This window comes from Leiobunum rupestre, chromosome 3 (assembly GCF_980474605.1).
Source record: "Leiobunum rupestre chromosome 3, qqLeiRupe1.1.hap1, whole genome shotgun sequence".
Lineage (NCBI taxonomy): Eukaryota > Metazoa > Arthropoda > Arachnida > Opiliones > Sclerosomatidae > Leiobunum > Leiobunum rupestre.
Window position 1 is genome coordinate 48991522 of NC_143386.1, and position 19122 is coordinate 49010643.

General features: G+C 34.9%; 4 protein-coding genes across 6 annotated transcripts in view; 1 reads left to right on the plus strand and 3 right to left on the minus strand.

Moving 5' to 3' along the window:
- Window positions 1-242: 242 nt before the first annotated feature.
- On the plus strand, window positions 243-1773 carry viaf (viral IAP-associated factor). The gene is made up of 6 exons (XM_090168606.1): window positions 243-390; window positions 548-689; window positions 755-830; window positions 887-1030; window positions 1090-1298; window positions 1363-1773. The coding sequence occupies exons 1-6, from the start codon at window positions 385-387 to the stop codon at window positions 1488-1490; spliced, it is 705 nt and encodes a 234-aa protein (XP_090024732.1). The 5' UTR covers window positions 243-384; the 3' UTR covers window positions 1491-1773.
- Window positions 1774-1808: 35 nt separating this feature from the next.
- Cul3 (cullin 3) lies at window positions 1809-7072 on the minus strand. Of its 3 annotated transcripts, none has more exons than XM_090168604.1 (14): window positions 6996-7072; window positions 5979-6176; window positions 5803-5916; window positions 5464-5739; window positions 5221-5400; window positions 4959-5156; window positions 4545-4892; window positions 4238-4470; window positions 3920-4169; window positions 3679-3859; window positions 3548-3616; window positions 3416-3488; window positions 2651-2824; window positions 1809-2552 (listed from the first exon to the last, which is right to left on the minus strand). In XM_090168604.1, the coding sequence occupies exons 2-14, from the start codon at window positions 6174-6176 to the stop codon at window positions 2528-2530; spliced, it is 2319 nt and encodes a 772-aa protein (XP_090024730.1). In that variant the 5' UTR covers window positions 6996-7072; the 3' UTR covers window positions 1809-2527. The 3 variants fall into 3 exon arrangements, with proteins under 3 accessions (XP_090024730.1, XP_090024731.1, XP_090024729.1); XM_090168605.1 differs by lacking the exon at window positions 6996-7072 and adding an exon at window positions 6723-6741; XM_090168603.1 differs by lacking the exon at window positions 6996-7072 and adding an exon at window positions 6532-6772 and having other exon boundaries at window positions 1810-2552.
- Window positions 7073-8037: 965 nt separating this feature from the next.
- On the minus strand, window positions 8038-13173 carry Karybeta3 (karyopherin beta 3). Its single transcript, XM_090168607.1, has 18 exons — window positions 12906-13173; window positions 12575-12655; window positions 12318-12510; window positions 12047-12246; window positions 11754-11984; window positions 11244-11687; window positions 11092-11181; window positions 10856-11029; window positions 10491-10793; window positions 10297-10429; window positions 10014-10232; window positions 9771-9943; window positions 9538-9705; window positions 9361-9483; window positions 8952-9026; window positions 8517-8890; window positions 8299-8440; window positions 8038-8240 (listed from the first exon to the last, which is right to left on the minus strand). Exons 1-18 carry the CDS (start codon window positions 12984-12986, stop codon window positions 8157-8159), a joined length of 3288 nt encoding a protein of 1095 aa, XP_090024733.1. The 5' UTR covers window positions 12987-13173; the 3' UTR covers window positions 8038-8156.
- A 5136-nt stretch (window positions 13174-18309) lies between these two features.
- Window positions 18310-19122, minus strand: part of LOC149952485 (ileal sodium/bile acid cotransporter-like) — a 30091-nt gene continuing 29278 nt past the window's right edge. Inside the window, exon 6 of the mRNA XM_090170182.1 lies at window positions 18310-18685. Coding sequence (XP_090026308.1) covers window positions 18579-18685 — 107 coding nt within the window. The 3' untranslated portion in view covers window positions 18310-18578. The remainder of the gene's footprint in view (window positions 18686-19122) is intronic.

Sequence of the window (19122 nt, forward strand, 5' to 3'; positions counted from 1 at the left end):
ATTCGATTAATTTGTACTTAAAAAAATATTTCGAATAATAAAAATTGGAGTTTCTATAAAATTTCCCATGATACTTAAAACTATAACATAACGCAAACACCAATATTTTGAAAAGCGCGCCTTTAAAAAAATAAACTCTAGCCAAATTGGGCTAGAATTTGGGCTTGTTTACAAAATATGGCCTATTTATAATTGGGCTGGAAATTGGGCTCCTTTGAAGAGCTGTTGGGCAGTAAAGGTAAAATTATATCTGGCAGCTCTGAGCGGGTCGTGAACGTCATTGTTATCTGCCCATCATCAATTCCGAGTTCGACGACTTTTAATTTTGATTTAATTACTTTTTAAATTTAGTTTAGGAAACCACAAAAAATATTATTATAAAAAATGCAGGTATGAATACTTTTTTATTCATTGGTTTACTCGGTATCTTTCACTTAAAAATACCAAAATAATATTAAGCCTTGGCTTAAATGGCTTAAAACACGTGCTTTGGCTAGTTTTTGAAATAATGTCAAGTTGACAACTTATGTGATATTATTATTTACAGGATTCCAATGAGGATACAGAATGGAATGATGTTTTAAGGAAAAAAGGGGTTATACCTCAGAAAGAAGCTGAAATTACCGAGGAAGATGTTATAAAGCTGGTTGATAACACCGTTAATGATCATGTGGGAAAGAGTGGAAAAGGTCTGTGTTCTTTTAAAGAATCTGAACTTTAAAGTGTGAGTAATCTTGCTTCATTTATTTAAAAGAAATGGATGACATGAATTTGGATGAGTTAGATGAAATTGAGGATGAAGGAGATGAACGTGTTTTATTAGAATACCGGTAATGAGGGAATGAGGATGTACATTAAAGTACGTGCTAAAGATTATAATTTTTAGGTTGAAAAGAATTGCTGAAATGAAAGCATCAGCTGTAAGGAATCGATATGGCGATGTGAGGGAAATTTCAGCAGAAGATTACGTTTCTCAAGTAAACAAAGCTGGGGATGGCATTTGGGTGGTTTTACACCTGTATAAATCCGGGTAAATTTACTCAAAATGTTTACAAAATAGACTGAAATAACCCATTTAATATAAAATAGGATACCATTATGCTCACTTATTAATGAATTCCTAAACCAACTGGCTCCAAAGTTTCCTGCAACAAAGTTTTTAAGAAGCATATCGACAACATGCATCGCAAATTATCCTGACAAAAATTTACCAACAATTTTCATTTACAAAGATAGTCAATTATTGAAACAATTCATTGGCCCTGATAGTTTTAACGGAATGAACCTTAAAATTGATGGTACTTAAAATTAAATCCATAGTACTTAACAGCTTAAAATTAATCCGCTTTGTTTTATTGTTAGTGTTGGAATGGATGTTGGGAGAAACCGGTGCTGTTAAAACTGATATTGAACGAGATCCCAGGCCCAAAGTTAAGGACGTACTCTTCTCATCTTTGAATAACCGAGACAGTGACAATGACGATTGGTAAAAATTACCAAGAAATCCGCTCCTATGGTGCCTATGGAAACAAATGTGTGAATTTAATTTAAAGATTTTATTAATTTAACGACTTTTTTTGTATTTTAGTGGATTGAATAAATTTATATACCAGAATGTTAAAACTTGACTATTCAATGATAAAGTCACTATAATCAAATAGTTTATCCCCATTTGGCAAGCGAGTGTATATAATAGCTATGCAAAAAAACTTGTGAAAAGTAGACTCATTCGTTATAGAATGCTTGAAATAAAACTAAATATTATATTGACAATGTGAATTTTATTTACATAACTTAAAAACTGACATGTGCATAAAGGTTTAAACTTCTTTCCAACTTCGCATCGTCAAACATATTCTTTCTTAAAAAAAACGCCTGTTGTTTTAGGGGTAGAAGGGAGAAATGTAAAATCACAGTTTGGGTTTTTTTTTACTCATACGAAAATCCTACCAAAGAGTAGAATTTTACAATTTTGTACAGTCTGAGACAATCCATATAAAATGACAAACAGGACCTTCCAAATTGTCATAAACCCTTGGCAAAAGAATTTTAAGACCTCTAATTTTTAAGAATATTTTCTGGGAAATCAAACGGGCAATTTATCAGTTTCACCAATGCAATTTAACTACTAAATATGAGAAAGGGGAAAAAAAACTTACAAATAATAATGTCTAAGAACGTTTTAAGGCAATTTTAATGTTTTTTATACTATTTTAAAAGTTTTATAATTAGGGAAAGAATTTTTTTTAAAGAGTGTCATATACATGTATTATTTCTCTAAGACATGTTAACTTCGCGTTAAGAAAAAAAGTCCGCGTGAATTCTTTTGGAGTTTCTCGTTGCAAAATAAAAATTTTGTGGAGTTAAAAAAACACTAACAGAAAATATCTTTTCAAAAGTAAATTTCAGCTGATGTCTCTTTAAGAGTCAATTTTAGCTTTTTTTTTTATTTAAATCTAACCCACAAAACGAATCGCCACATTTTTCCAGTGTAGAATTTTGAATAAAGAAACCGAACTATATTTTTCTAAGCTACGTAATTGTATACTTTTCTGTAAAATAGAAAAAAAAAATTAAATGAATTTGGCATAATTGCGTAGTAAAAATTATTCTAAAGCACTTGAACAAACTATGCAAATTTTACACTCACCTATCTTCTGTTCTGGCTAGATACTCGCGTTCTATCAAACTTTCAATTCTCTTCTTAATAACGACAGGACTGGGGATGAATCTTGATTTTAACTGAGCCGTAACTTCAGCAACTAGAACAGTATGCTGCATTCTCTTTCTAGCTTTCATTATCCTGACAATTGCCGCTTCAATCGTGAATATTTGTTAAGAAAACTTTGAATTTTTTTTGCCAGATAATAATAATAATCCAATTTATAACCCGCATTGAAAAAGGCCAGAGGTAATTTCCACAGTGCAGGTTTAGGTCTATAACGAAAGTTACTAAAAAGTCATAAGCTGGAATAGAACCAGGGCGCCTCTAACCCCTCAGCGACCCTTCCTTAAGCTATTAAAAATAATTAGAGGTGTGTGAGTACTCTGACTCAAACTTGAAACTGCTATTTATAGGACTGCAACAAGTACCAGAGTCCTTTACAAAGGCCTAGAAATTATTCAAACTGGACCAAGTTTAGGGATGAAAGTTTCCCTTAACTCAAGTAATTTTAATATTTTTGATAAACTTATAATTTAGTAATTAGTTAAAAAATAGAAAATCTATGTGTAAATGGCTTTAATCCCTAATAGGGATAAATTGAAGAATTGATAACTCAAATGTGTTTAAGGGCCCGCGACTCAAATAAGACCAACTTTCAAAGGCTTGCGACTAAATGAGACCAATTTTCAAGGGCTTGGGACTTTACTTGAAACCCAAAAAACACCCCTAAAAATAATAAAAAAAGGATATTCATGTTTTCTGTCCTCATCTACTTTACTCCTAGTTTCTTTTCTTTCAGGTTCCGATTCACCTTTGGCTGCAACTGTTAAATAAATAGGTATAATTTACACTCAGTACAATCTAAATTTTTTATTAACGTACCCGCTTGAATCTTAACTCTATGAAGTCTCGATGTAAACGAGTCATTCACTGAGAAAATGTGACTTGGTTCTACAAATTTAGAATTTAATTAAAATAGTACATCAAAAGGGATAATTGGAATAATAACTAACCAATTTCTTTGCTCTTTGGCGTTTTAATAAGAATACGCTGAGTAGCTTTACCGAGGGCCAAGGATTGCAACGCCCTAATGAGGTCTTTTTCCGGAATATCAGTTTCACTGGATATTTCTTCGTAGCTTATGCGATCGCGGGTATTAAACAGCATTAAGATACACATTTGGTATGTTGAGACCTAATGTAACCACAAATCTCCCTGGTTAATAAATTCTTTAAGGTTAAGTGGATAATGTACTTGAATAATGTGTTTTCTAGGAGGACCAGTTGGTGTCGGATTTCCTACTCCACCGATGGCTGCCATTACTCCCACATTTCCAACGGTTGAAGAAGATGGAGATGGTAAACAGGTTGAAGAAGAGGGAGCACTGTCTTTAGCTTCGGAAGGTTCCTCTTTGCGTGGACCGTAGAAAACCGCATTTAGATCCGCCCAGCCAAGTTGAGGCTGCAGCGTAAGTTGTCTTCCACTATGTTTGGCCAAATAAAATCTATAGAGCGCAAAAACAACTTTTATTTAGAACCTGCGTTGTTTATTGGGAAAATTAATACAATTAACCTTCTGAATGCTTCAAAAGCATTACTGGGTGCCATGGGGATAGTGCATTTCGGGGTAGCGGCTTGGGTTGGCCAAAACCCTGTAGTTAACACTCTAACATTCAAATCAACTCCGTATAGTTTTGTCTGTGAAGATTGGACGTGCGATTTAAATTCTTCCATCATGGTATTAGAAACGGACATATCCTTAAACATTCCTTCAAGCTTTGACGTAAACTGACAACCGCATTCAGTCTGAAACGATATTCCGTTAGTTTCGCCTAATCAAAATGCTTCTGCATTTCAGTTTTTTAACATTCCCAACTAACTTTCAGCTTGGAGATCATGTTCTTCTCTGAATCATCAGAAACACTCTTATTGAGAAGCAACCTTTTGGCCAAATGCTGCTTATAGTAACGTTCAAAAACGTCTTTTTCTTGTAAATATCGAAACAAAACCATAGTCTTATCCAGAACTTGTTCAATTTCAGTTTCAGTCATTCCTTTAACACCTTTCTTTAACTTGTCGTCAATAAATAGTGATAAATATTCGGGAGATTTTGGGTTCAAGTTTAAAAAATACTCAAAATCACTAGCAATCATTTGCTTAAAGAATCGATCACTACCGAATGAGTTAACCAAAAAGTGATCAAATCGGTCTTTCAAGTCCAGGAGACTCTGTTTTTAAGAGGAAATAAACATTTAACCTTTTCTAGATTAATAGTTTAGAGCTTATACTCGTACCTGAACAAAAGTCAGGGCGTCACCCTTGCCACCTTCTTCTTCCGTAACCAAATTTTTGCCTTGTTCTTTCAAATAGGCACTGACGCAATCTGCCATTGTTTTAAGCCCATCAGGTACGCGACTAAAAAGCTTGTACATACAAGCCAAGTCTTCCGTTTTCTGGTTTTTAAGCATATGCACCACTCCACTGTTTTCCATCTATAAAAGGCGTGGTTTTCATTAACACTCAAAAATATTTAAAGAAAAATCTGTATTCCATTACTTCCACTATAGTTTTCATGTGTTTACTGATTAATTCCTCCTCAACTACTTTAACTATTAAGCCCTCTGTTGATTCGTCTAAATATAGTTTAGCTCGTTCAGCCTCCTCATTAATCCTTTGTTCTACTTTCTTTATATATACCGAGGCACTGTTCTCCGCTAGGAACTTTTGACTTTCCATCTACAAAGTTAAGAAAGTTAGTGCCATTTGCGTTTTGGTTTCAAATTAGATTGAAGAACCAACTTTATAGAATTCCGCTGACTGAGCAAGGAACGGTCTTTCAAAATCTTCTTCATAAATGGACCTTGAGTCTATGCCGAGAACAATTAGCATTTGACAAGCGTTTTTAATGGCCAACTTGTCAACTACTTCTCCTCTCCTTTCTCTCATAACCATATCGAGTAAGGTATCCCTCAAATGATCACGAATGCATCCATAACGTACAACTTGATCACGAAAGATTATCAAACCTAAGTTGTAAACGTTGTCCACGCTATTTTGCTGGACATAAACTCGATCCTGCAAGAAAAATAAAATAAATTACAAGAAAATATCAGGTAAATTTCTATGATTAAATCATACCATATACATAAGAATGTCTCGAATCATAACCATACTGGTTTGATGATCGTTCCAGGCTTGGTTTAGGGTTTGAAGAAAATTATTATGAAGAGCAGTTAATACATCTATTCTAACCTAATGATTGAAAGATAATTTTGAAAAAATGTCCTAACACTCTAATATGAAATCAATTTTACTTTGTTTTCTAAGTGATTCGTCACAACTTCCCTGAGTCCTGTATAAAGCCTTTCCCCGTGTTTATGTAAAACCATTGTATAAGCATTACGGTACAACTCTTCAAAACTGAGCCCACTGTTATTCTTCTTCTGTATCTCTTGGATGGCATTGCGTAACAATGTCCAGATACTCTGTACAAACTTCTCATCCATGGACATCTGCGTAAAGGCGAGATAAATTGTAATATGCATGAAGTTACAAGAGACCGTTGGAAAGCTCATAGCCTCCAAAAAAAAACCCCACAACCAATCTAAAGACACCATACAGATATATCAAAAGGAAAAACTGAATTTAAAGGTGGGAAGTGCTATGAGTAGTGTAAACTTGTAAGCGTAATTGTTTGTAGATTATAATAAAAGTTGTTTGAAAACACCAATAAGATAAGTATGCATTGGATATTTAGGACTAGGTAATATTTGGAAATATTATTACATAAAATAGTTGCAAGATAAGCAAATACATAACCAAAACGAAAAATAAACATAACCATTGTATGAATTATCATAAACTCACTGGAAATGCTCGGATTCGCATTTTAGTGTCTTTTTTCCCCGGTTTTAAACTCATGATGACGGCTTTATTTATCAAAATTATAAGCCGTTTACGATGTGAATAATTTTAACACATTTAATAGAGTATCCCTTACAATATTTAAAGCGGAACAACATAGATGTTAACTTTTAATTGTCTCTTAGGCCTAGTACCTTTCAGGCTCTCGGTTTCTAATCACCAACAGCGCTGAGCAATTTTTGCACACAGTTCACAGTCAAAAAAATCTTACAAGAAAAAGATGAGGAAAATGTGTGATGGCAGCGCCTTAATTAGCCTGGTGGTAAAATTTAGAATGAAAAAATGAGGATATCCAAAAGGAAAATAGGTCATTAAAATTTCATGTTTCTTTAGTTTCGGTTATTTTCCCCCATCTTTAATTAAATTCCTCGTTGTGAATAGTATTGAAATTGTTAATATATAAATACCTTTAAAGTCTTAAGAAAACTTGCAACTACAAAGGCTTAAAATTTGAACTTGCCGCGGAAAAATCGTATACATTTTGACAGCTTTTAAAATTCATTTTGCCACGATTTTGCACGTGAAAATACCACTATAATAAATATTTTTTAAACTACTATGTTATGGTCAAAAAAGCAGTTAAATAAGATTGTCCGCCTATCTTTTTTATAAAAAAGCATATTTGTTAAGATATCAAGTAACTTTTCTCAAAACATAATTTCAAAATTCGTTCACTCTTACGTTTAGTAACAAAATCCACAAAATTATTGAAAACTTGGTTTATTTTTTAAATCGCTGTTGTTGTAAGTTTAGCTTATTACAGATTTAATCAGTTATTGCTGACATGTTTTAAATACATTTTTGGCAATATTAACTTCTTTTAACTGGCGGTGAAAAAGGTTCATTAGCGAAGGCAACCATTTTCATAAACATAAAAACATTGATAAAAAACAATTGTTTTTTCTGAATGCTGATATGCTGCTCGGAGAACAGAGTAGGGAATGAGAGGCATTAATTAAGGGTAGATTTAGTTGGAATATGAACAACTAAAGCCTCATTATGACACAAAACAGGTTACTCCTCCTTTTGAGAAGAGTTATATCAATAAAAAATATGTATCTACAATAGAAGTGGTCTGTGTGAAAATAGTATTTATTTTCAAATTGGAAACTTTTTTTTTTACTTCTCCCACAGTTTCATAACAGACTGGCATAATTCATAACATTTTTTTTACCTTTAAAAACTTTTTGTCTAATAACACACGTACATGTACAGGAATAAACATCATGTACAAAATTTGTATGATTTTAAAGAGTTTATATACGGGATATCATCGATGTTTTAGGTATTTTAGAAATTTAAATCTCCAATTGGACACAACTGATATTTAAGAAAAAAATTTAATGCATAAATTTAGCTTCAACAAATTTGAATAATTATTTTTTTTATCTGTATAAAAGTAAATTTGTAAATTTTGATATTTATTAAACAAAAGAAATAACGCAAAAGTTCTATTAGATGGGTTAAAGCTTTTTCCTACTGATTTATTTATTATACATAGTTCCAAATGTCCAATTGAACTTTTTTCCTTATATTTTTAAATGTGATAAAATAGAGAACGAAAGATTCTAAGACAAAAGTTTTTGTAAAACTTCTCGTTGCTGCTGTGTTGGAAGTTGATTTAAGCATGCGTTGAAAACAGATTCATTATTCTAAAAAAAAAAAATGAGTATAAACTATGTTTCAATCAATTTTAACTTTGAAACCTACTTTTAACAAGGCTAATAACACAATCATCCTTTTACCAACGTCAGAATCAGCGGGTATTGCCTCTCTAACAAATGATTCTGCCATAACCATAACAATTCGAGGAAGATTGCAGTTGTCAGCTCCTAATAAGATTGGATTGTTCCTGGAGAAAGATTTAATAAAATGGATAAGGTAAATAATCATAACATTAATTGTTTATTACTCGTTGCAAGGCTTACTGTTCTAATAATGTGCATAGAAAACCATAAACATGAGGAGCTTCATCCTCGTCTTCCCAAACAGGCAACCAACTAAGCCAATGAGGTAAGATAGCGGGAACAGAGATTTGCGAAGCGTTATGTTCCAAAACTTTGGTAACTGCTGAGATAGCATTCTCAGTGGCATTGAGGTTTTCTGGTTCACGAGAATCTGGTTGCGCTATCATTTCCATTAGAGGTGTAACAAAATCCGCGCAAGCTTTAGCAAATACATCTCCTCCAAACTGAGCTAATACACCAACTCCATAAGCAGCTGCTTGTCTGACTTCTGAACTTTTACTTCCTAAAGCGTCTCGCAACGGTCTCAAGAAATACTCCTGGTATTTTCCACAACCCTGAATAAAATATATAAATAATACCACCATTCCAAAAATAAGTTTGAAAAATTTTACGCACTGGGCCTCCATGTTCTATCAGATCATCAAATACACATAACGCCCACTGATGGTCAGACCAAGGTCTATCAGGGCCCTGTTAGAAATCAAAATTAATAATTCAATTAAAAAAAAAATCAGGGTACGTTCAGTAACAGTCAACGGCAAAAAACCAGATGGTTTAAAATTTTCAACCGACGAGCTTTTTCGTCATAATGACGTCGTAACTTGTTGAACACTTTTATTCAGTCAATGGCGTTTAATTTATAGAAGCTGACTTCGGTGAGCAACCAATAACCATCGTGACATCAAACCGGAAATGCGAAAAAGGGAACAGTAGTAAACCAATGTCAGCGATTACTAATAGCAATCGGTTAGTCCGTTGAGCGCTGTTGAACGTACCCTCAATTACACGGTGAAGAATTAATTACCAATAATCTAACAAAATGTGGTAATAAAGGTTCAAAGCAGGGTAGAAAATCTTCTTTGTAGACAGAAAAAACCCCATGAATGACATCGGCTGTTTTACTCAATAAATATACATCTTCATCATCCTATTTACAATAAGATTGTAATAAGAATAAAAGTACTAAAAATTAACAAATTACTTCATCTAAAAGCTCTTCTTCAACAAGATCATCGTAATCTTCATCTCTACGCTTCTCTTGTCTTTCTTGAGAACGTTCAAAGTATTCCTTCATACCATTGTCAAGAATCCTAATTAATTCAGCCATTGACTGTTCATTCAGTGCCGTTCGACCCAAAATTTCCACACACTGAGGGTAAAATTAAATTTAGTTATGACCAAATTTTACACATTTTCAATGCAGTAAGTCCATGCCTGGGTAAAAGCGTGTAAATGCTCTGATAAAACATCTTTCTCAGGCTCCGAATCTAAAGCACCGAGTATTTCTGGACATATATAACTCCACATATTTGCAACGTACTCTTCTCCCCTAATCTTTGCGCATTCAAGAAGATACGGAAGACATTCTGCAGCTGCAATCCTAACAGGTATTAATAATTAAGGAAAAATATTGCTTGAAAAAATACCAAAATGGGAATAATTTTCATGGAAGGATATTGTCGTGGAAATAAAACTTGAGCATGGGAACCATCAGTTTGACAACTTCTTCAGCGTAGCTAGCAAAGCCTTCCTTGAGTTCTCTCGCGTAACAAACCAACATTTGGCAAGCTGTCGCTTTCTCTTCCAAACCGGCTGTTTTTATTCCAAAGTTCTGTTGTTCACCCAAACTGACAAATTGCCAATCATCGTCGCTTTCGACTATTTTCATGTCATCACCTAAAAAAGATACACAAAAATAAAGCTTTTCCAAATTAAAGGCAATAGACCATTTGGAGCTTACTATCGAGTAGTGTAATTTCCGGTTTTAACGCTGCCGCTTTTAGAACAGGCCCCATAACATAAGGGAGATATGGTTCAAACTGTTTCCCTAAAATTTTACATATTCTTGCCCATGCCGATATCATATAAGCCAGCTTTGAAGGGAAAGAAAAAAATTAATATACACATTTGGAACATTCATTTGAAAATTATCACCTGGGGATCATCATCGCTTAAAATACCAACTTCTGTTTGAGTTTTAAGCAACATTTCCATCACATCGCTGGCGTCACTCACAAACTTGTCTCTACCTACGGCTAAGCCGATAAGACTAACACATTCGATAGTTTTTCCTCTTAATAAACGCAATTCTGGAGTCGTTGCGTTTTGTATCACGTATTTTAAACATGGCATAAATCTGTCATAGTATTGAACAAATTTCTCTTCTGCCGTGTCAGCTACAGATGCTAACGTAACTACAACTTGTTCTAGAACCAGTTTAGTACCTCGATCTATTAACTGTAAATAAAAAATTGTGTTCGGACAATAGTCTTTTTACCACTATGTAAAATATAACAAACCTCTTTAAATTTACATGTTAGAACGGTTTCTAACTGCGCTACAATACTGTCCAAATAAGGTGCTAAAACTGGTTTGGGACATTCTTCAAAGAAATTGACCAACGCAGCACCAGCATGAGCTTGAACCCTTGGTTCTTTGTTGTTTCCTAATAATTCTAATAATCCCGGAATAACCTGTAAAAATGTTCAGTTGTAAAAATTTGTTCAAAATAAATGGTACGATTACCAAAATTTACTTTGTCATGGAACTTTTTTTCAAAAATGGGTGAAAAATCTGTTGCCATTTGGCCTAAAGCATTACAGGCTGCGTAACGTACTCGCGGATGCTACAAAATAATTTTATACTTAAATTTAATTCTTAAACATAAAAAAAAGCTTAATATCTTACAGCATCTTGAAGATATGGCATGACTCCAGAGACAATTTCAGTTAATAAGGATTCCATTTGAGAGTGGCAACCTTCACCGATAGCAGAAACGGCCATCAACGCAGCGTGACGATGGGTCCAATTTGGACTAGCAAATAAATCCTGTAAACACCTGATGACCAGCGGTAAGACTACTTTTCCTCCAATGGCACAGGCAAGCCTGTCTAAAGATGATTCGCCAATCACAGGGTTGCTTTCATTATCGTCTTCACTGATATCATCGGCTGTTGACCAATCAGGATCCTCTTCCAAATCGACCATCATATTCAGAATCAAAGGAATAACAGTAGCAATGTGCTTGCTACCCAATTTCCTCATAGTTGCAGGAGCCGTTTCTGCCATCGTAACAATTACTTCTAAACATAAGTGACGCCAGGTGTCAGGAACATTAGTATCTGCTACAGTCTTTTCAAATAAAAATAGATTAATGATCTTCTTGAAGAACTAAGCCCTCATAATGAAAACCTTTACTTTGGTCATAAGAAAAAGAAGAGGTTCTAGATGACTTCTTAAAAACCTTGGGCAGGATTCAGCTAAGTCTACAATATTTTTCAATACCGTATCATCATCTTGAGCCTCGATAGTTTGAGACAAAACTTGCAACATTGGAGGCAAACAGCTAGATAACTGCTTTTGAACTCCATTTTCCCGTTCATGAGTGACCAAAAAGGATGTTGTAGCTTTCACTGCCGTGTGTTGTACCTATCCATTTTAAGGTTAATTTGACACAAATTCTGTTCAAAAGTTTTCTATAGGTGACAGACCTGTGGATTGGAAGGATCTTGCAAGCTTTGTAAGAGCATTTGCTCTATTACATTCATATACCGGCTTTGTTGGTTACCAAAGATACCAGGAACACATGAAAACATATGGAGAGCCACCTCTTTTAAAACCATATTTTGGGAATTGGCACACTCAAAAAGGAACCTTAAAAAGTCTGGCCATAAGTTGTTCGCTTCATCATCTTAAATGGAAAACGATTTTATTTTAATTCCATTGTTGTTGAAATATAAAAAAATTACGAAGTCTATCTACCAATTTGATGTTTAGCAAATTCCGCGGCAGCCTCAGCTACTTTTTTTCTTAGATTTACACTACAATCTTGTTGAATGGCTAACAGGAGCTGCGTTTTCATTTGATTTTGCGCTACCTCACTGAGTTTCTTGAAAAATTCGTCAAATTCATTGGATATAAGCCGCCGTAATAACACAGCAGCCATTTGTCGGACCTGGGTTACAATACACATTAGCAAACAACCCCACAAAATGAATCTTAGAAATGAAATTACATACCTCTTCTCCATTGACTGCATTGCATACACTATTTAAGAGAAAAACTACTCTATTTTCAACAGGTATAGTATCAAACGTTTGCTGCAAATAGATTTATTATATTAAATTATTCTTTATGAAATAGTTATACAAAAATATGTTGCTTAACAAAACGCGGTTACATCATTATCATGCTCTAGCCTCATGCTTTAAACACATGCTATCTTTTATTTAGATACAGCGAGAGACCAAGTCTTAGATAATAACGTGATTTTTCTTTAAGTTGGTATTACACTCAACACAGAAATTGTCTATTTTTAAAATATATAATGCAAATATCTAAGCTACTTACCTCTGATTTGGTTCGAATTTCATTATCGGGATTTAGAAAATTTAAAAGTAAAGCATCGAACTGGCCCTGTTCATCGGCCATGGTGTCTACCGGCGGTTCGCGCGAAAAGAAAAATATTCGTGCGACGAAGAAAGTTTACTGATAATCAGCGAATCAGCATGGAGCATTTACAAAGGAAATTAAGAGCCTAAAAACTCGTACGTTTTTACATAATTTTTGTTTAATATTACTTAAATGAAATACTCTAGTTAAATACTTAATGAAAATTCTTTAAATCCAAAGAGTAGAAGAATATAAATATTAGCGATTACGGTGACATCGAAAAATTAAGTAAATATCTTGCCACGCCTGTTAGAAAAATAAAAATGACACACCATGCACAAACTATATAATTATAGAAGCACAAGTTTACGAGTGTTTCGATGTTTTGTGTATTCATGATTATTTTTTTCCGAACTAAGAGTGCCCCGTTCTCTGGAAATGTACTCTAAATTTGAAATGGAAAATGAAAACCGATCCGGGAGCGCTCCGAATAAAGCTTAAATGGAACCCATCATTAGGCAGTTTGGGAAGCTCGGAACATCGACCATAGACAGTAGGGACATATACTGTCTATGCATCGACAAAGACTAATTTGTCAATTTTTGACATACCACCAAACAGTGCGACCTTGGACCTTGTATTAATACAAGGCGCGTTTTAATGAACACAGATGCTGCTACACAAAAATACATTCCAAATTACAACAGTAATTGAAAAGAATATTCATTACAAAAAAAACTGAAAATTACACGAAATTTGAAGTACAAATTACCGAAGCTACTCAAGGGGCAGACCAAAAGTATTCTCCGAGTTAGCTGCACCTAGGAGCAACAAACACAAGGAGAACGCAGCTAGCCTTTAAACACGCTAACGAAGGGCTGTGTACGAATTTCATTGGACGAGCGTCAAGAGCCTTTACGCTGAACGTTTTACGGACGGGGGGGGGAGACAATTACCGCTTTTTCCCCTTCCGACGGCAGCAGGCGCTAAAGCGTGTAGCCAATGAAAAATGTACACAAGAAAATCCACGACTTTTGACGGGTTGCGTTCTCCTTGTGTGGGGTGTTGTGTTTGTTGCTCCTAGGCTGCACGATGCTTTACCTACTCAATTGCGCAAATTAATTACTAATTGTTTCGGTAGATGGATGGGACCAAGCGTTTGTGCTTTTTAGGAAAATCCAAACGTCCTGTCGTTACTAGAGAGTTTTAGCACTGTGACTTTCAAACACTCTTTTACGATTCTCCTCCCACAATCCCCATTATTTTCTCTACAGGCGGCATTCAAAATGTACTACACACCATACAACTTTATTGTTTCAAATTCCTTTCCCCCGTAAAAGCGGCCCAAGTCCATATTTTACGCGTTTTTATACGTGTTTGGAAGGTGCGATCAGAATAACAAGGGAAAGATAAGTATTTATAGATAAAATAAGCCTTTACACCAATTTAAATTTAACACAATCCGAACATTGGAACAATATGTAAAATTATTACTCATAAATATGCCTCTGCATAACATTTCTATATAAAAAGATAGTTGGTCTTATCTTTTGGTTAATGTCTGTCGCGTGGTTAAAGCTAGGAGCAACAAACACAAGGAGAACGCAGCTATATGGCACGCCATCCAGGACAAAACTATGGCACGCCATCCTGGTCAAAATTAAGTTGAAATATATTGTGATGGTTTGGAAATATAGGGTGATGGTTTGGAAATATAAGGTGATGGTTTGGAAATATAAGGTGATGTTTTGGAAATATAAGGTGATGTTTTGAAAATATAGGGTGATGTTTTGGAAATATAGGGTGATGGTTTGGAAATATAAGGTGATGTTTTGTAAATATAAGGTGATGTTTTGAAAATATAGGGTGATGGTTTGGAAATATAGGGTGATGGTTTGGAAATATAGGGTGATGTTTTGGAAATATAGGGTGATGGTTTGGAAATATAGGGTGATGTTTTGGAAATATAAGGTGATCTTTTGAAAATATAATATGATCTTTTGAAAATATAGGGTGATCTTTTGAAAATATAAGGTGATCTTTTGAAAATATAAGGTGATCTTTTGAAAATATAAGGTGATCTTTTGAAAATATAGGGTGATCTTTTGAAAATATAGGGTGATGTTTTAAAGCAAAAGCGAGAGATGGCGATAGCGTCGCTATCACCATCTCTCGCTTTTGCTTTAAAACTATTATTTGCAGTGCTACCGCTCACTTATCATGAAATCGGGGAATGCGACCCTCCTGGACGAGGGTCTATTTTTCCAAAATATCACCTATATTTACTAAAGATAACCCTATATATTCAAAAAGGATCACCCTATATTTCCAAAAGATCGCCTTATATTTCCAAACCATCACCCTATATTTCCAAAAGATCACCCTATATTTCCAAACCATCACCCTATATTTCCAAACCATCACCCTATATTTCCAAAAGATCACCCTATATTTCCAAAAGATCACCCTATATTTCCAAACCATCACCCTATATTTCAACTTAATTTTGACCAGGATGGCGTGCCATAGTGTTGTGTACAAATTTCATTGGACGAGCCTTTACGCTGAACGTTTTACGGAAAGGGGGAAGACAATTTACGAATTTTCCCCTTCCGACGGCAGCAGGCGCTAAAGCTTCTAACCAATGAAAAATTTACACAAGAAAATGCACGTCCTTTGACGGGTTGCGTTGTCCTTATGTGGGGTGCTCAGCTGTGTTTGTTGCTCCTAGGTTAAAGTATTTGAGCCTGCGGTTCTTTTATCATTTTCATAGCGCGTCAATATTATACTTGTATTTGTCAATATTATACGTGTATTTGTCAATATTATACGTGTATTTGTCAATATTATAAGTGTATTTGTCAATATAATACGTGTATTTGTCAATATCATACGTGTATTTGTCAATATTATACGTGTATTTGTCAATATTATACGTGTATTTGTCAATATTATACGTGTATTTGTCAATATTATATTTCAGAATCACCTATCTGAGAGCCAAAGTCCAGAAAATCAAAAACCCTCATTTTGATAAAAAAAACCTTTTTAGTGTTATATCTATAATTATTGCAATAGTAATTAAATAGTTGAAATATACTAAAATGAAAGTGAAAGCAACATTAAAAATAAGCAGAATAATGTCGAAAAACTCGAGTATTCTAATTTTGAATTTCTTTCCAAAATCACGTATCTCGACTTGCTTGACATTCGCTCTCAGATAGGTCTACCTTGTTTCACACGGCACACACAAAAATTAAAGGGGCTCCAAAGTTCGGTGGCAAAATGTGTGTAAAGTCAGTAAAGTGCGAAAATTACGGTTGACTCTGCTCGCCTCCGCCAAGGCCGAATGAGGGGTTGGGGGGAATGAAAAGCTCAATTTTCATTTTTTTGCCACCGAACTTTGGAGCCCCTTTAAGTGGACCCAAAAACGGAAATGTATTACAATCCTTGTGCTATTGAAAGGTTTATGATAGAAACAAAACCTCGTGATCGCGGGGCACGGGCTGAACTATAAAATGTCAAAGAGAGACACATGCGAGGAATTCTGTGCGTTTTCAAATCTGCTCCATTAACTTCCGTTTCCCTTCTATAAAGTTGATGACGCGTTTTTCGTCACAGAGTTATTTACGTCATATCCCTTGAACAGTCAACGAAAAAAAAACCCGATAGTTTTATATTTTCAACCAATGAGCTTTTTCGTCAACCAATGAGCTTTTTCGTCAACCGATGAGCTTTTTCGTCAACCGATGAGCTTTTTCGTCTACCGATGAGCTTTTTCGCCAACCGGTGAGCTTTTTCGCCAACCGGTGAGCTTTTTCGTCAACCGATGAGCTTTTTCGCCAACCGGTGAGCTTTTTCGTCAACCGATGAGCTTTTTCGCCAACCGGTGAGCTTTTTCGTCAACCGATGAGCTTTTTCGTCAACTGATGAGCTTTTTCATCAACCGATGAGCTTTTTCGTCAACTGATGAGCTTTTTCATCATCCAATGAGCTTTTTCGTTAAGCGATGAGCTTTTTCGTCATACTGACGTCGTAAGTTGTTGAACGCGCTTTTATTCTGTCATTTGGTTTCTAAAATGCCGTTGAATGTACAGTAGTTTTATGTCAGTAATGACGTCAGTCATCGGCAAAACCGGTTCTTCCAGCCGATGACTTCGGTGAGTAACCGATGACCATCGTGACGTCAAAACAGAAAAAGCGTACAGTAGGAAACCGATGTCAGCGATTAGTAATCGGTGAGTCCGATGAGCGCTGCTGAACGTACCCAAGGTTTCATTATTATGTTTATATGACATACATGTACTTATGTGGAAGCGAATATTGAAAGTTACACAAAGTAAGAAACAATCACACTGAAGTAAAATCAGGTCCGAAGAGCTTTTCGCAAAGTGGCCTCAGGACACCCATCAATTTTTCTGGAGAATTGCGGTTATTTTAGCGAGATAATTAGCCTTTTCACTTTACAGCCCAGCCGCTTTGCGGCTAACGTAAGAAGTTCATAAACCGTTGGATAATGATAAGTCACAAAGAGTCCAGACGAAAATCCAGCTCTTCTAGCGTTGGTTGCTACGTGTTTCTATGTGACCTGAAAATGAGAATTAGAAATCGCCTAGTATTCAACACGTTACTGTGATGGGCAATTGAACAAAATGTTCCCAGCACCATCCATGGCTCCGCACTGACAAGTGAGTGCAAGCTTCCTAGGTCCAAGGAACTCAATAGAAAACGATACAGAGTCGGTGGCCTAAGCAGCTAGCATATTATTAATTTAAAAGGAACCACGGCTATGGACTGCATTTCAAAGGATGATAAAATACGCGAATAAGTAGATAATGAAAAGGGATAAAAAAGCTAAACCCTAAACAAATTTGAAGAAATTTAAAAACTTACAAATAGCTCGTAGCAATAGGTCTTCGAGCAAATAAGTAGATTAGTCCATAATGAAAAGGGATAAAAATGCTAAACCCTATACAAATTTGAAATTTAATTTCCCGCGCGGTACTGATGAGTCCCAAATAGGACGAAACCGGTCTACCGTTGGAATTTCTGGCTATTTTAATTTATTAAATTTAGTTTTTCACTCGAAGATCTATTTGGTCCGAGTTTCGCGTCTTTTTGTTTGCTCGAAGACCTATTGGTACGAGCTATTTGTAAGTTTTTAAATTTCTTTTTTATCCCTTTTCATTATGGACTAATCTACTTATTCGCGTATTTTAGCATATTATTATCAACGTTAGACGGCCACAGCTTTCCAACTTCTTTCTTCGTAAACAGCTCTCAATTTGAAAAGGTAAAACTTTTAAAACATTTTTCTACAAAACCAACATTTATTTTCATATAAAACAAAGAAAATTTAAATAAAATAAAAAAATAAAGGCAATAACAACAAAAAACACTTGTCTATTTAAACAAATATCGTAAAAATTGACCGTAGGGCGGAGGATTTCCAATTTAAAAGGTCACTATTTTGAAGGTCGAAATGGCATTTTAGTAAAGATCGCCCATTTGTTCACCCCTGCCCTAGGGAATGGTAAAAACAGTCTTTATTCGTATCACTGTTTCTCAGCACTAGAGGGGTAGTTTTCCCAAGAGTACTGAAGAGTTCAGAAAAGCTGAAAATTTTGGAAACTACATTTTCGGCGATGTAGCTAGGTCATTTTTTGATTTTCCTCTTTCAAGATCTTCGATTTTGAGCGCGAGATTGTCAACTCCGTTCAAATTATGCTTAGATGTACCTAAATTAAAAAAATACATATTTAATATATTCAATTTTGTTAAAGGGAGTATAACCCTCCTTGTTTGGTAGGGTGCACCATAGCTTCTCTCTTTTCTCGCTCATGGCGCTAGTCTAGAACGATAATAGAAACCCCCAATTCTTCTATTAGAGGTAGCGTGCCCGCCCTGAAGAGGTTTCCTCACTTGAAACCTTTATTGTTCCATATTTATGGTTTATATTTTAAATGCACCCTTAATTAACATATAAACAACAATATCCGAGCTATAAATTAATTATTTTCATTATAGTTTGGATATTTATTCAAATATACTTTCTTAATAATGAGGTACGTGGTTTTAGATTCACGAAAGGCGTTCTAGTAGATATGATAAATTAAAGCACTACCAAAGCGGAGATACTTTTAGTGGGATAATGCCTAAAAAAACATTGTATTTC

Bases quoted from the DNA above. Each gene is read 5' to 3' on its own strand.
- viaf (XM_090168606.1), top strand. The intron at 1,031-1,089 runs GTAAATTTACTC...AATATAAAATAG, and splicing joins TTACACCTGTATAAATCCGG to GATACCATTATGCTCACTTA. The intron at 1,299-1,362 runs GTACTTAAAATT...TTTTATTGTTAG, and splicing joins AATGAACCTTAAAATTGATG to TGTTGGAATGGATGTTGGGA.
- Karybeta3 (XM_090168607.1), bottom strand. From the start codon at position 12,986: ATGGCCGATGAACAGGGCCAGTTCGATGCTTTACTTTTAAATTTTCTA. The intron at 9,484-9,537 runs GTAATTTGTTAA...TATTGTAAATAG, and splicing joins AAGAAGAGCTTTTAGATGAA to GATGATGAAGATGTATATTT. The intron at 9,027-9,360 runs GTAATTAATTCT...GATTTCTAACAG, and splicing joins CACATTTTGTTAGATTATTG to GGCCCTGATAGACCTTGGTC.
- Cul3 (XM_090168603.1), bottom strand. From the start codon at position 6,585: ATGAGTTTAAAACCGGGGAAAAAAGACACTAAAATGCGAATCCGAGCA. The intron at 5,740-5,802 runs GTATGATTTAAT...TTTTTCTTGCAG, and splicing joins GAGACATTCTTATGTATATG to GATCGAGTTTATGTCCAGCA. The intron at 5,157-5,220 runs GTAATGGAATAC...CGCCTTTTATAG, and splicing joins ACATGAAAACTATAGTGGAA to ATGGAAAACAGTGGAGTGGT.